General features: G+C 38.3%; 1 protein-coding gene and 1 long non-coding RNA gene across 4 annotated transcripts in view; one reads left to right on the top strand and one right to left on the bottom strand.

Annotated features, from left to right (window-relative positions):
* Positions 1-1,642, bottom strand: part of LOC148852510 (uncharacterized) — a 30,244-nt gene extending 28,602 nt beyond the window's left edge. Inside the window, exon 1 of the long non-coding RNA XR_016098758.1 lies at positions 1,323-1,642. This is a non-coding gene — a long non-coding RNA (uncharacterized LOC148852510). The remainder of the gene's footprint in view (positions 1-1,322) is intronic.
* LOC148852509 (uncharacterized) overlaps positions 1-16,287 on the top strand; it is a 70,380-nt gene that overhangs the window by 49,334 nt on the left and 4,759 nt on the right. For 2 of the 3 annotated variants that reach the window (XM_088942872.1, XM_088942873.1), the window contains exons 7-9: positions 4,480-4,835; positions 4,913-5,072; positions 6,030-6,394. In XM_088942872.1, the coding sequence (XP_088798998.1) occupies positions 4,480-4,835; positions 4,913-5,072; positions 6,030-6,394 (881 nt within the window). The remainder of the gene's footprint in view (positions 1-4,479; positions 4,836-4,912; positions 5,073-6,029; positions 6,395-16,287) is intronic. The other variant, XR_016098757.1, reaches the window with a different exon arrangement.

Genomic DNA, 16,287 nt, shown 5'->3' with positions numbered 1-16,287 from the left:
TACTAGATGGGCTGGAAGACTTACGTGGGCCTTGGGATTGAGAAGAGCAGCCCAAGTTTTCAAACCGGCTGGGAGTTGGGACAAAATTGGCAATCCTGGAATTAGGGGGGGCTTTTGAGATTTGAGACTTTTTAATAAGGGGTTGCAATGTCCAACCTCTTCACGTCTTTTGAGCTCCACTATGCCTGTAGATTTGGAGGAGAGCTCCTGCAGAGATTCACGAGGAGCCACCACCGACTTTCCGACTTCTCTGTGCATGCCTCTGCTGCGGCCAGATCTCTGAGCAACAAAGGTGGAAGTGCCATGTGGAGGAGAGACCTTTGGATGAACTGACTCCACCTCCACAGAGATGTAGTACCAGATGTTTCTATCCAGAACAGGGATTGAATGAGGGATGGCATGAATACCACAGTTTTTCACCCTGATTCTGGCAAAACTTAACTCAGAGAAATTCAAAGATCGGGGATCTTGTCTTCAAGACCTCCGCAGGTGTCTCCTATCAGAGAAAAGATTTCCTTCGTCCAAAGGTGGAATGGAAGCCCTCTTAACTCGAGCCAACCGTTGAACCTCAACTGATCAGGGGCTGCATCAATCTTTGGCCACAAGCGTTCAATTTGAACCCAGTCACCAAAGACGAAGATTGCTTTCAGATTGGTCCAAGAGATCATCAAGTCCTCTGAAGGGGCAAAGCCAACTGCTTTGTTTTGTTCAAAAGGGCGCAGTTTCAACATGGATTCAGAATGCAAATTTGCAGACAGTCCGGCTTCAACTTCATCCCAACTTAATGCAGGTGTTTTCGTACAGACGAAAGCCAAACTCTAGTTTCCAAATGGCTTTCCCTGATGTGCAATTGAAAGAAACGCAGACCCTCCAGATTTTATGATTTTGCTTTTGACTTGGAGTGATGGAAAGGCTTCTTGCGTGAGATTACTATGGCGGGGTTTCAATCTAGGTGGAACAGCCCAGTCCAAAATTTGGATGGAGTTCCAGCCACCGGAAGTTGGTTCTTCTGGGAAACAAATCTGTCTTACCTTGTCTGCTCAAACGGATGAATCTGCCCCAGGAATTTGATTTAAGTTGCAAATATAGGATTACTCCCTTGAACACTCTCTTACGGTCTGCTATAGGCACCCAAATGCAAACGTATAAAAGAACAAAAAGGACAAAAATGCCCTTGCACCCAAAAATCTCAACAATTCACAGACGAACCAAATAGAGGGAGGGATCAAAACCCTAGCAAACCAACAGCCTAGGGCGACACCAGATCTAAATATTTAGAGCAAACGAATTAGTTATTTGAAAGAAAACCCCGAAAAACTGACCTGAATGGCATCCCAGTCTAGAAAAACCAGATTTCTTGTCTCGATCAGAACAGTCCAAGAAAGAAGGATATGCCAGTTCGAACAGGTTGAGAAATAAACCCAACTTGATGCTGAATATAAGAGAACAGTCTGAGATCAAATCCAAATAGAACAAACTCGCGTCCACAGTAGCCGTGAGCAGTAACTCGATTATTTGTCTTGGTTCACCAAATTAATTCCCACACTAAACCTGTTCTCATACGAGAGAGAGAGAGAGAGCACAGAAGATTTGGGGTGTCTCTAATGACTTGACTGTTTATATTGAAAGATGCAGAAGGACACTTCTATCCTTATAAGGCAATAAATGTTTATATTAAAAGATGCAAAAGGACACTCCTATCCTTATAAGGCAATAAGTAATGTACATATAAAGAATAGAAAATTAATGGTACGACAAGACAGCAAAATTACAATTCAGCTCTCACTATCTTCCTCTCTACACATTCTTCTTCTTTAGTCAGGCGGATGATGTCCAGACAAGAGAAACAGACCTGTGAGTTATTGGTAAGTTTTGGTGATGTCATAGGAAACAGGGGAAAATGCAATAAATAATAGGAAAAAGTACGAATACACACGATGCAGAATTCTGAATTTCAGCCACCCCCTACAACTAGCCCTCCCCCCTATAAACCACATCCTGCCTGTGAATTTGGCATCAATTCACGGTCAGGATGCATTCCCCCTGTACTTTGTGGCTAGTAAATTCTGAGCTGGGCTGATTGGTACTCCCTAAATAATACTTGGATTGTGTCTGAGTTGTTCAGGTGAGGCTCAGTGTAGTAGTACAGATTTCATGCTTGAATTGTGTCTGAGTTGTTCAGGTGAGGCTCAGTGTAGTAGTACAGAGTATGTCTGAATGGTGGTTGTGGAATTTCATTGCTGGTATTGTCAGTGGCTGCTGGTGGCAGTGATGATAGTGGATTTGCTCACGACGATTGGGAATCTGACCCAAAATGAGAAAAAAAAAAATGAGAGAGACACCAAGTTACAGAACTCTGTAGCTGCCACAACCGGAACAGTTGGCAGAGGGATATTTTAGGGTTCATTTGATTCACAACTGGAATTAAATAAAAAATCATTGGAGTCGGAATCAGAATGGCCTATTCCAATAGTCCGGTTCAGACTGGAATAAGAATGTGAATTGGAATCAGCTGGAATGGGATTTAATTTCCAAGAGAGGGGAAGGGAATGACCATTCCCTCAAATGGGTGAATGCTATTCCACTAGGAATGGGAATGGGATTCCGATTCCGCCCAACCAAACATCTGGAATTGGAATGGGTCATTCCAGTTCCGATTCCAAACCCTATTCCCATGAACCAAACGGGCCCTTAGTCATTATAGGCTGGTTTATTAAAAGATGTTTTGTCTACTTTATTTCAGTTTAAGTAGGGTGCCCCATACTTAATTAGGGATTCTTAGAAACGTATAAATATATCTGGTCAGCTGAGGGGTGATCTTTTTCTATCAAGCCTCGACCTTTCTCTCATTCATTCTTCTTCTTCTCTCCTCTTTCTCTCTTGCTCCTCTTTTTCTTCAACCCTAGGGCTGAAACCAGGATAGCATGACCATTAACGTGGTACTAGGGCACTTGTAATCAACCCAAAATTCCTCCACCTCTTGTGTTTCCTCTTCCAGTTCTAGTTAATGATCCCATTCCTATGGTTTTAGTTGTGTCCAAAACTTTCGTCTCCTCCAATACGGATTGCTATTGAATGACCACTAATCATACAAGTGTATACTCACAGACAGGTACCGATTCCTCCTCCAGTTTCATTTTCCATTGACACAGCTGTACTCATCATCCGGTTTTTAATTATCTTTTTGTTTCTCACATATCTGCCTCCCATCGCTAGTATGTTTTTCTTTTGTTTTCTCTTTTGTTCTTTGTGCCTGTTCTTATTGAGGTCTTCAAATCCAATCAGATTTCAAATTAGGTTTGGATTTTGCTAAATTCAATCTGTTTACAGCCCTAGGAGAGAGTGTGGGAAAGAGGGGGAGAGATGGTGAGAGAGAGTGTGAGAGAGAATGAAAGAGAGAGATAATGAGGGGAAGAGGCGGGAGAGAGAGAATTTTTGTTTTATAAGTGGCATAATTGTAGATATTTGAATATTTAATGGAAAATATAACATAGGGTGATAGGCAAATGTCATTATTGCTTTTCGTCTTATGTAGTGGCATTATCGTAAATATTTGGATGATTAATAACAATTTATGAAACAGGGTCCTTATAGAGATTAGAATCCCTTACATGCCTTTTGAATGTGGGATACCATTTACTGCTGGGAGAGGATGGACATGTAATTGGAAAAGATTCCATTTACTGAGGTTTCAAGTGCTTCTGTATACCCATTTTATTGTATTGACAGAGTCCTAGTGCTGCACAGGGTTAAAATCAAAAATCATGGCCCTAGATTTATTGCTATGGCTACACCAAGACGTCACTTCATCTCATTCAAGGTGGCGCCGTGTCAATACATCAAAGGCTTTGATTTTCTTGTTTCAGTGCAGTGCTAAAACATTGTCTCAGCAAAAGTGGCTTGAAAAAAGAATCCTCGAATCAATCAATGGACATGCAATCAGGTTGAAACTCAGCCTGAAAAATAAATTTCAAGCCTTATATAACTGGCTAGGCATCCATCTGTGGAGTGTTTAAAACGATGCCTGCATTCCTAATCGAAAAATAAAAGTATTCCCCTAGCTCCATGTGTCCTTACTCTTGTTATGATTCAAATTGGAGGAAACAAATGTCACATTGATGGGCTAAGCTGGTTTTGTTCACTAGCCAAGTCTCAATGTCCTAACATTTAATGAACTCTGGATTGAATCAATTCATATAGGATGTCTCTGTAGGGTCGCTAAAAGAATTCTAAACATGATGTGTGCACATTTAAATATTGGCATGTTGTCCATCAGTGGATGGTTACCTCTAGCATGCAGCAACCGTGGATAGTCCGCTGTACTGGCCACAGCACAGACCACTTGTTCATACATTGCTTCCCTTGCTAATATAACTACAAGTGTATATTGATTCTAGGTTGTTTTGATGTCTTCTTGATATTGATTCCCCTCGTAGTTTTCAGTATTTCACTCATTTTGTATTTCCGTGGCACAAAAAGAATGAGAACGTGATCAATTTGCCTATTAGTATTGGAGACAGTATCATCGAAAACCATGATTTCTCTGATGGGCTACATTACTGGGAGCTCGATAACTGTGGCGGATATGTTCCTAAAAGTCCAGATTATTATAAAGGAGTGCAGCCGATCGCAGGAAAAAATTATTGTGTTGTTCTTAATCGGAATAGCTACTGGCAAGGTCTGAGACGAGATATCACCGAAAGTGTCTCCGCAGGTACTACTTATACTGTGTCTACTAATGTTAGAGTTTGGGGTCCTGTTCGTGGATTATCTTCAGTCCAAGCCCAACTAACGATATGGGCACCAGAAGGACGTAAATTTGTACTAATAAGAAGGTAGCAACAATTCCTTTTACATAGTAATAATAATAATGGCCTCATTGGAATTTCTTCATAACATTTTCTGACTGCAGAGTCAATGCATCAATGGACGAGTGGGAAAAGTTGGAGGGCACATTCTTGTTAGAGTCTATACCTGGCAGAGTTTATATTGATTTTGAAGGGCCTCCCCCTGGAGTGAACCTGCTAATAAGTCCAGTTATGATCTATTCTTCCGGTCTCAATGAACAGGAGGTACACATCTTTATTGGCTTCTTTTTTCAAACCTAATCAATTTTTCAATAGAGAAATTGGCAGATTTGTGAAACGCGTGGTTATATATAAAATCATTGATCTAAATTCATAGTTCTTGTAGGCATTGTAAGACTTGGGTACCAAGAACTGGTGACCTTTCTAACTCCCTAAGGTTGTGTTTGGTTTGAAAGAAAAGCTAGGGGAACCTATACAAAAATTGCCAACCTTTCCTTTCAAACCAAAAACAGCCCAAGGTAAAAATTATGCTTAAGGGAAAAATATGATACGGAAATGTTCTGACCAATCCAAATCCCCTGTGAATTATGATTCTGGTCTGAACTACTGATTATAGTTCAGTCCCTCTCAGATTTTTTCATTTCATTCAAAACTGTACAAACGCATTAGGATTTCTGAGGGGGACTGAACAATAAAATCCCCTTGATAATATAGTCTTTTGATATTATACTTGAAGTCCCAATTAAAGGACAGTTTTCAGTATGATGTCGTTTTCCATGGGGCTAGACTTGAGAGAGCAGCCTATCCCCAAACCCTTACCAACCACTTCTGCTATAACGTCATTTTAGCAATGCGCTAAAACAATGAGATCAAAGTCTTTCAATGCATTGTTTTCATAGCATGTTGAATTAGGTGAACTATAATTGTAAATCCATGGTCAGGATTCTTGGTTTTAGCACTGCAGGAAAACCATGTTGGGACAAAAGTAAACTCACACCCATAACCATCTAATGATGATTCCAGAGGCCATACCAATGGGCAAGTTAGCACCTTTGTGGCATGATAGCTTTGATGGGAGCCTATTTATAACTTTCCACATTATATTGTCAACATATATTTGGATGTCAGTAATAGCAAGCTTCTACCATTAAACCTTACTTGTTCCATTTTCTTTTCAATGTTTCTCATCGTGAACTTCATTACTTTTGCTTTAAATGGCAGAAAAAGATCAGAAACAGGATTGGTTCCCCTATAAGTTCGGGAGGCAACATCATTCTAAACCACGATTTCCGTGAAGGGCTGTCATTTTGGAATCTCCATGCTTGCAATGGATTCGTTGCTACAGAATCAAATTACTATGAAGGAGTGCAGCCATACTCGGGAAAGAACTATTGTGTTACTTTGGATCGGACGGAGGATTGGCAAGGACTGGAACAAGATATTACAGATAGTGTATCACCACGTTCTACTTATATCATCTCTGCGTTTTTGAGGGTCTGGGGTGCTGATCAAGAATCATGTCAAATCAATGCCGCACTGAGACTAGAGTACCCTAACTTTGAAACTACAAAGAAAATCATTGGAAGGTATTGGAAATTTCATTTTCCTTCTCATGCCTGTTTTTCTTCTTTTTCTTTAGATAAATTATTGGGTAAAATATAAAAGCCTCCCCTGTGTTTTCTAACAATCATAAAAACCTCCCCTAAATTTTGACCCTAATAAAAACCTCCCCTATAAATTTGAAAAATATATAATCACCTCCCTTCTATTAAGTTTTAAGTGTTTGACACTAAAGTTACAAAAGTACCCTAACTACCATTAGGGGTAAATTCCATCTTTGCCTCCAGTTTCACATGGCCTGATATTTACTTTTCAAAACCCAACATCACATGTTTGAGCTTTGACTAGCTATAAGAAATCTGACAACCATCTCCGTGGCAAGATTGTTGTTTCAGACCATAAAACAATTTATCAAGAATCCATGGGAGATAACAGGCCCCTGTGCCAATCCTGAGTACAAGAGCACACTATTGAGAGCTCAGTTCCCCCCCATGCTGCTTATATAATTAGATCTGTGTTACCCACCCAACGTAGCAACACACAAACCCCAATGCCCTCTTGGATGCCATTAACCAAGCTTAGGGTTTCAAAATTAGTTCTCATTTCACAATACATGAGAATCGAACATTGGTTTTCTTAGTTTAATCAGTTCCTTATTTAAACCAAATCTTTATTCTGTTAAACCAATCATTTTGTAGAAAAACTTTGGCATTTTCAAGCCATAATGATGCGTTTATTTTGTGCCTAACTGCCATAAAATGCGATAACATGTGTTTCCTTCCCATTGTCAAACTGTCTTGTGGTATTTACAGAAAAATAGAAATGCTAACGAACCTGAATTTATAGCAAAATAGGACGCAAGTAAGTGTTTAATCCTTGAAATTTTGAAGAAAGATAAAGCAAATTATGATTATAGTTCAATAAGAGGAAGGAGCGTTTGATGCACTTAATTGGGTGAACATGTATAACCAGAAGTTCTACAAATAGAGAACAAGAAAGTTGGTTGGATCAGAGAGAGAGAGATTTCTGTATGAGGGAAGCAGGTGGCGAGGCTGTTGTGTATTAGATGCTATAAATGAGATATACATTCTTTCAATGAAGAAAGAGTTGAGCAAGGTGAGTTTTGTTCCAAAATTGAGGTTGTTCTGTCTCAACTGTTGTGTTTATCTCCCGTAAGAAGGCAAAGGATCAATGAAACTCACCTTCATCCAACAAGGAACTCCCTGTCAATCATTTTCTAGGCAAAATAATGAGCTACTGAGCTAGGCACTAACGATAAGATGCAAACGAGTTATTCTGAGATTTTCAAACAAATTTGTTCTCTAAAATGCAGAGTAGGATAATGCATATTCCATGAATTGGTCCATTAGATTCAGCGCCTAGCTCAAGCTCTCTGTTGGAGAGTGTTGGAATAGTTTACTTTCCATTTATATTTTTATTCTGCTTAGTTAGAGACATTAGGGTCAACTTATTCTGTTTAAAATAGCTTTTTTTGTCACTGTTTATGTACTTTAACTACAGCAGGGGCACAAGGGTCTTTTCCCTTTTAATTATGGCCGCCCTATATAATATTATAGTCTGGGCGGATAATGCATATTCCATGAATTGGTCCATTAGATTCAGCGCCTAGCTCAAGCTCTCTGTTGGAGAGTGTTGGAATAGTTTACTTTCCATTTATATTTTTATTCTGCTTAGTTAGAGACATTAGGGTCAACTTATTCTGTTTAAAATAGCTTTTTTTGTCACTGTTTATGTACTTTAACTACAGCAGGGGCACAAGGGTCTTTTCCCTTTTAATTATGGCCGCCCTATATAATATTATAGTCTGGGCGGATAATGCATATTCCATGAATTGGTCCATTAGATTCAGCGCCTAGCTCAAGCTCTCTGTTGGAGAGTGTTGGAATAGTTTACTTTCCATTTATATTTTTATTCTGCTTAGTTAGAGACATTAGGGTCAACTTATTCTATTTAAAATAGCTTTTTTTGTCACTGTTTATGTACTTTAACTACAGCAGGGGCACAAGGGTCTTTTCCCTTTTAATTATGGCCGCCCTATATAATATTATAGTCTGGGCCACCTGATTGAGTTCTTTTTGCCAAAAAACTCTCTTATCTTCTCTCTTCTCTCTCTCTTTCCTTCTTGTTTCGTATTGATCTTTCTCTGTTAAGATGGTATCAGAGCAGTTCTACTAGGTTTGAGAAGATCAAACAAGGTTTTTCCTCTTCATCCTGCTCTCTTCTCTAGACTGAGATCAGAAAAGTTGACCTATGACTGGTACAAGTTTTCTACCTTTGTTTTCTCTCTTATCTTGGTTGTGTACCAAGTGAAAACTCTATAAAGCAAGTCTGCTGAATGCTGTCAGAAAAATTGAGGTTCAGACTGTGGATTGTGTGATCCTGTATCTGAGAAGGGGATATCTGTAGATCATGGATGACCTGTTATTTCCCAGTTTTGGTGTAATTAGAGCATTCTGAGGGTCTCTCCTGGTGGTTAATGTGCTTAGAATTGGTTTAATTAGAGTTTTTTGAAACTGTTAATTCCGTACAAGTCTGAAATCAATCTAAAGATATCTTTTTTTTGGAGAATTGGTGCTGGTCTGTGTTCAGATTGTGTCCAAACTGAAGTGTGTGCATGTGGACTGCTTCTTTGGTGTGTTTCTAGGAACTATTTTTGGTGTCAGGAGGGATCCTAAGTTGTTTGTTCAAATTGAAAAGTGGATCTAACCATGTCCTCTGAGAATTCTATAACTTTTGGGGTTTCAGGAGGTGAAAACAGAATGAGCGGTGGTATGGATATGAGTTTCCCCATGGCTGTAATTCCCTTTATTGGACTAAACTACCTTGAATGGTATAGTGGAATTAAACTCTACATTACTTCTAGGGGGAAAATAAGGTATATTAATGGTAAAGTAAAGGAACCAAAGACTAGAAGTGCTGAATATGACAAGTGAAGCCAAGAAAATTGCATGGTGATGTCATGGCTCTTGGTTTCCATGCTGCCACAAGGCATTTATGTGGGTTGAAACAACTTATGAAATATGGGTACAAGCAAAATCTACCTATTTGGAGTAGAGGCGCTATGTAAAGATATACAATTGCAAGCTAAATCCTCCACTTGCAAGTAGGGGGACAGAAGTATCTCAATGTACTACTCAGATTTAACATCAATCTAGAAGGAACTGGATCATTATCAAAATGTGAATTTGAAGTGTGTTGAAGATGCAAAGACCTACAAGTCACTTGTCTTCTAGCAACGAGTACTTGCTTTCCTTTGGAGTTGAATACTACATATGAGTCTATTAGTGTACAAATCTTAGGAAGTGAGGACTTACCTTCAGTTTAAGAAGTTTATGCCTTGGTTTAGTCTAAAGAGAGTAGAAGAAGTGTGATGAATTGTGTAGAGGGAGAGCCAATTGCACTAGCAATCTAAGGAGGTACAAATTCAAATGTCAAATGCTCTTTCAAGAAGGGTGATTCATAGAAGAGAGTGGATGACAAGGACAAGCTTTAGTGCACTCACTGTCAAAAGTCCAAGCAAACTAGAGACATATGTTGGGGCCACCATGGGAAGCCTAAACGGGCTCAGGAATTGAGTAAGAAATCAACATTTTATCAGTGCAAGAAACCAGCCCAGTAGAATCAAGAACGGCACTCAGGTTCTGACCCCAAGGAAGAGATTGTCAACTCTTTTTGTGACCATTTGGAGTTAATGTGGTAGGACAGTACGCCAAATGGATTTTGGCCTTACTCCTTCTATCTCCTTTGTTTTTACATTAGGTAACACTACTGCTTTCCATGTATCATCTCATACATCTGATTCCCCCTGAATAATTGACTCTAGAACCTCAAATCATGACTAGTAAGTCAATTTTATTTTTGGCATATAACCTCCTCTCTAGGAGAGATAAGGTGAGATTAGCTGATGAATCATTCTCCACCATAGTCAGCCAAGGAACCATCTTCCTTCCTTTCGGTATATAAATTTCCTATCAATTCTCCACCTAGGATTTGGCAGATGGTCTTTACGTGTTGGAAAATAAAGCCACTCTTGTGGCTACAAAGTCCTTAAGTTCATCTAGTGAGAGCCATGCCTACTTATGGCATAGTCATCGTGGTCATCTTTCTTTAGAGTCATTTAAATTTATGTTTCCAAAGTTATTTAAGCCTTTGATAGTTAGTGAGTTACAATGTCAGACATGTCAATTGATCAAACATTGTAGTTCTTTTCCTTAAGAAATAAAAGATCTGAATTTTTGTTTCATATTGTTTATTCTGATATTCGGGGCCTTATTACTCTATTTTCTGAGACTGGATATAAGTATTTCATTACTTTGATTCATGACTATTCTAGACATACTTGGGTTTCTCCTATGTGATCTAGAGACGAAGTTTCAAAGATTGTAAAAGATTTTCAACCCATGATTTTTACTTTATTCCAAATTGAGATTCATATTTTCTAATTAGACAACTTAAATGAGTACTTCCATAGTGATCTCACAGAGTTCTTTGTTTTGTGTGGGTCTCTTCATTGAAGCTCCTGTGTTAGGGCACCCTAGCAAAACGGTGTTGCTGAAAGAAAAAGTTGACTTCTTCTCGAAGTGGCTTGTGGATTATTACTCCATATGCATGTTCCAAAGCACTTTTGGATGAATGTCGTTATGTATATTGCATATATCATCAACCGTTTACCATCTCGGTTACTAGAGTATATCTCCCCACATCAATTATTGTTTCGTTGGACTCTTTTATCCCCTATTCCAATGTGTGTCTTTGAGTGTCGTTGCTTTGTTAATGACTTGTCCCCTACCTGTGGTAAGCTTGACCCTTGTGTCATTCCTTGTGTTTTTCTTGGTTACCCTTTATCTCAAAATGGTTATTGATGTTATGATCCTACTTCACATAAGCACTATGTCTTCATGGATGTATCCTCTTCTGAGAGTCAACCTTTTTTCTCGGTTTCTCCTCAAGAGAAGAGTAGGATTGAGGAGAAGCACTCTCATGCTCAATTTCTTCCTCTTCTTGATCCTCTTGCATTTCATGTCTTCCTTTTCCGCTACAAGAGCCAAGAGAGTTCAAGAGCCGTGGAACCTAAAATAGCAACCAGCATCATCAGACTCTGCAGAGGCAGATCCTCATCCTCACCTAGGTACACTTATTTCCATTGACATGCCCGATCCTCTTGATATTTGATCTCCTGTTATTGATGAACTTGATGTTCCTATTGCTAAGAGAAAGGGTGTTAGATTTTGTACCAGTAATCATCCTATCTCTCACTTTGTGTCTTACGATCATATCTCACTTTCATCTCATGTGTTCCTTGATAGTGCTTTTGTTTCTAAGAATGTGACAGAAGCTTTATCAAAACCTGAATGGACAGATGCAATTAAGGAAGAAATTAATGCCCTGCACAAAAATGGTACCTAGGAATCGGTGGATCTTCTTGAAGGAAATGAACCAATAGGATGCAAGTGGGTGTTCATAGTGAAGCATAGGGCTGATGGTATGGTAGAAAGGTACAAAGACATATTAGTGGCAAAAGGGTTTAAACAGATATATGGAGTAGACTATGCAAAGACCTTTGCTCTAGTAGCCAAGATTAATTCTATCAAAATCCTCCTTTCATTGATAGCTAATATTTGATTAGGAACTTCACTAGTTCGACATTAAAAATGCATTCTTGAATGGTGACCTAGAGGAGGTGTGCATGACTCAACCTCTATGTTTTTATGCCAAAGGTAGTGAGCAGAAGGTTTGTAGGTTAAAAAAATAATTATATGGGTTATAATAATCACTTCTGGCCTGCTTTAGTAAGTTTCACGTAGTTGCACACCATATGGGGTTTAGATAATGTCGATAAGATCATACTTTATTTGTGAAGAAAGGTGAAGGAAAAATTGCCGCTTGTGTATGTTGATGATATAGTGGTTAGAAGAGACTAGAAGACTAAAATACAGAAGCGAAAGAAATCCTTAGCTACTCTGTTTGAGGTGAAAGATTTAGGCCCCTTTTTTTTTCCTTGGGATCGAAGTTGCCCGCTCTCAAAAGGGCATCTTTATTTCCCAAAGAAAATATGTAATAGATCTATTAGAGGATACAAGCAAGTTAGGGGTGAATCTAATTGATTCACCCGTTGAACTTAACCAACAACTAGAAGACAGTCAAGGGGAGGTTATTAAAGATGTGAAGAAGTTCCAGAGACTTGTAGGGAGACATATTTTTCTTATGACCAGACCTGATATTGCCTATGTAGTGGGTGTCCTTAGTCAGTTCATGCATAATTCTAATGCAAATCACCTTGAAGCTGCAGAAATGATCCTTAGATACCTCAAGAAGTTCCTAGGAGTTGGTTTGTTATTCTAGAAACAGGGGCATTTGAAGGTTGAAGTGTATATAAATGTTGGTTGGGCAAGGGCAGTCGATGATAGAAAGTCTACTAGTGGGTATTGTACCTTTGTGGGAGGAAACTTGGTCACATAGAGAAGTAAGAAGCAAAGTGTTGTGGCTAGGTCCAGTGCTGAAATAAAATACAAAGCTATGTCTCATCGAGTTGTTGAAATCATGTGGATAAAAAAAATTGTTAGGTGAACTGGGTTTTGCAGTTAACAACTCTATGTCACTCTATTGTGACAATAAAGCTACTATCAACATTCCTGCTAACCCAGCCCTACATGATAGAACAAAACATATTAAAGTGGACAAGCATTTTATTACTAAGAAGTCGATGGATTCCTACACCTTTTGAACTAGTTTTTTTGGTTTTATGTATTCTGCACTTACTTTTGAGTTTGTGTTTCTTGTAGTGTTTCTTGATGAGAACAATTACTAAAATAGAAGAAGAAAAGTAAGGGGTGTAGCCCTTGTTCTAGCCCCAGAAAAGCTAGTGAAAAAATAATAGAATAAAAGAAAAAATATGAAGAAAAGAAGGGGGCAAAGCCCCTATTTCGGACACCAATAATGAGGAAAAAAACTAAAATTAAAGAAGAATATGGTGAATAAAAGAAGGGATGGAGCCCTTGTTTCAAACACCAATAATGAGGGAAAACACGTAAGAAATTTAAGAACAAGATGAAGGGATGAGAGATCCATCATAGGAATGGCCGAACCCTGCAGGAAGGTTGGGCGAAATTTCAAAAGTCTCTCTCTCTCTCTCTCTCATTTGGGAATCACATTCCCTATTTTAGAAAACTGCATTTTCAATGATCATTCTTGAAACAAAATCTGACCAGATCTAAAACCAATAGGAAGTACATGATATACCTGATACGAAGTAGTATTAACTCCCAATGAAGGTGTTCACGCCCAAAGAGAATACCAAAACCCGCTTTTAATGAAGATGACACAGTGTGGTGAAGCAGGATCAGTAGGATGGCTTTTCAGCAAGAACCGGAATTCTTTAGCAAGAAACGAATAAGGGCTAGTGAGCACAATTTCAGATTGTTTCTTCAACCAAGAAACAATATCAAGAACTTTTCTTGATCAATTCCACAAGTGGAGATTGAACTGGGTAGGGATGGCAAGAATATGAGAGAATTTTGCAGATTGCTATGTCTAAAACTGAGGAATGGCCCCCTATTTATAATCTTCTTTGGATCAGCCTCCTAATCTAATCAAGAGAGAGTTTCTTGATCCAAATTTCATATTTTGGTTTGGACTCTTAAATGGATAAGACTTATCTTATCCTTCAGCTAATCCTAATCAGATTATAAATCAGATCTTGCCCCTTTTCATTAACTAACTTAAGCATAGTTCGAATTAGGCTTTAGGCTCATTAAGCTTCTGTGCTCACTTACTCCTTAACCTGCTGCCCAGTTGGTTCTCTTTGTATGGTATGGGACTTTTACATCGATCTGCACATTACCCACATGGGTTCAGCCCAGCCTTTGTTACAAGGCCTGGCTGAATTCACTGTAGGAGATAGTGAACCCCTGAGTCCATCACCATGGGCTCTTAATGGGTCCAACATTAGCACTAAATGATTCTTGGGTCCAGCCACCTTATAAAAATCCAAGAACTGTGGGCAGATGTAAGATTAACCCATCAGGTATTGCCCTCAACTACAAGGTACAGTGCTGCACTCTCTACTTACATGGATCTCAAGAATTAAAACCTTTTGCAAACATTTTGAAAGAATAATATATATCTATATAAATATATTTTGCAAAAAACAAATTTGAACTTTTGAAATCAACTGTCGATGGTTTAGGTTTCCATCAGTGTATTCCCTGATCATTCACTTTGTCTGACAAAGAGGTTGATCTAGTCACTATGATCACCCACTCAGATGAATTCTCGGACTATTCTAACATACCCAAGTTTTGACCCCCTCTAAGAATTTCATTGATTGGCATATCAAAGACATCCCAACCCGACACCTAGTGTAGTACCATAATCGAGTCTAGGGGTCAGGTGTAATATTCCCGTTTTGCCTAACTATCTCCAAGATACTGGAATTTGGTTTGGTTCAGGGTTTCAAGAAAACCCCCATTGCATGTACCTTAGGTCTCACCCTGGCAATTGAGACCCAACCAACTTGGCGGCATATCAGTGCTATCCTTGGCAGGATAAATCTCCCTAGATCTATCTAACGGCTATGAAGATTATAAACTAATATGAGTCTCACAAGTGTCCAGTTTAAAGGTATTACACAAAAACACACCAAATCACATGAATCAATTGTATACTTTATTCATTTACCTAAATGACATATGTACATCAATCTGATTGTAGCTAAGGGCATACATTGTCTAACAAAAAAGAAGGGGGTGGAGCCCCTGTTTTAGTCCAACAATATGATTCAAACCAAGAAAGGAGAATGGTTTTATCCAACAAAAAGGAAGAGGAGAAAAATGGGCGTAACCATTGTTTTAAACCAGTGGAAAAAAGAGAACAAAACGAAGGAGGAAACTGATTAACTCACCTTGACATATAGGATTGTGTCGAAACGATGGAGGACTGTTGTTCTCTCCTCTACCTTAGTTCAATTTTTTTGTCAAAGTGAAACCCTTGAGATTATTTTGTTTCTACTTGCAACAAAAACATAAAATGCAACATGTCCTATTATAAAAACTAAAACCAACCAATAAAATATTTTATATTTTATATATTTATTTTTATTTAATAATTATTGTATATTATATATGTGTTTTATTCCCCTAAGCATGTGCCTAATACATTTTTTCTTGGCATATGCGCAAGGCTCTCTTTGAAAAGCACCTAGTCACTTGGGTGGTTCGCCTTGACAACTATGGTATAGAAATGTTTTTCGTCTAAAAAGTTAATGGAAGAAAGGCAATTGTATATGTGTTTCAGTCCCCTAAGCATGTGCCTAATGCATTTTTTCTTGGCGTTTGGTCGAGGCGCTCTTTGAAAAGCGCCTAATCGCCTACACATTTTGCCTTGACAACTATGGTATAGAAGTGTTTTCTGTCTAAGAAGTTAATGGAAGAAAGGGAATTGCATATTTTTTTAAAACTATTGGGGAGGTTTTTGTTAAAATAAAAATCCAATGGAGGTTCATATGATTATCAGAAAACTCAGGGGAGGTCTTTATATTTTACCCTAAATTATTTATACCTCCCTTGAGATTTTGTTCATATATTTATGCTACCTCTCAAGTTTATCAAATACTCCTTTTAACCATGAAGCAATAGGGCATTTGTTAATGAAAGTATGGAATTAATTATGACAAAATTGATCTTTTATCAAAGATGCTCTCAATAATAAATGTGCTCCAAAATGCACATTTTGAAATTGACAAAAATACCTTCATCTGTAAATATTAAATACAGTTATACCATATAAAATCTTTAATTCCATTTTGTTTTTTCTGAACTAAGTTTTAAATTTTCTTTTCCATGTTAATGTTATTGTAAAAAAAGTTTTTCCTTTTAAGTTTTATGAATAGGAGCCTTGTGCA

Source organism: Nelumbo lutea, chromosome 5 (assembly GCF_056320005.1).
Source record: "Nelumbo lutea isolate HS-2025 chromosome 5, American lotus-T2T, whole genome shotgun sequence".
Classification (NCBI taxonomy): Eukaryota; Viridiplantae; Streptophyta; class Magnoliopsida; order Proteales; family Nelumbonaceae; genus Nelumbo; species Nelumbo lutea.
Note: the sequence above shows the minus strand (reverse complement) of the source record. Positions and strands in the feature narration are given on the sequence as shown.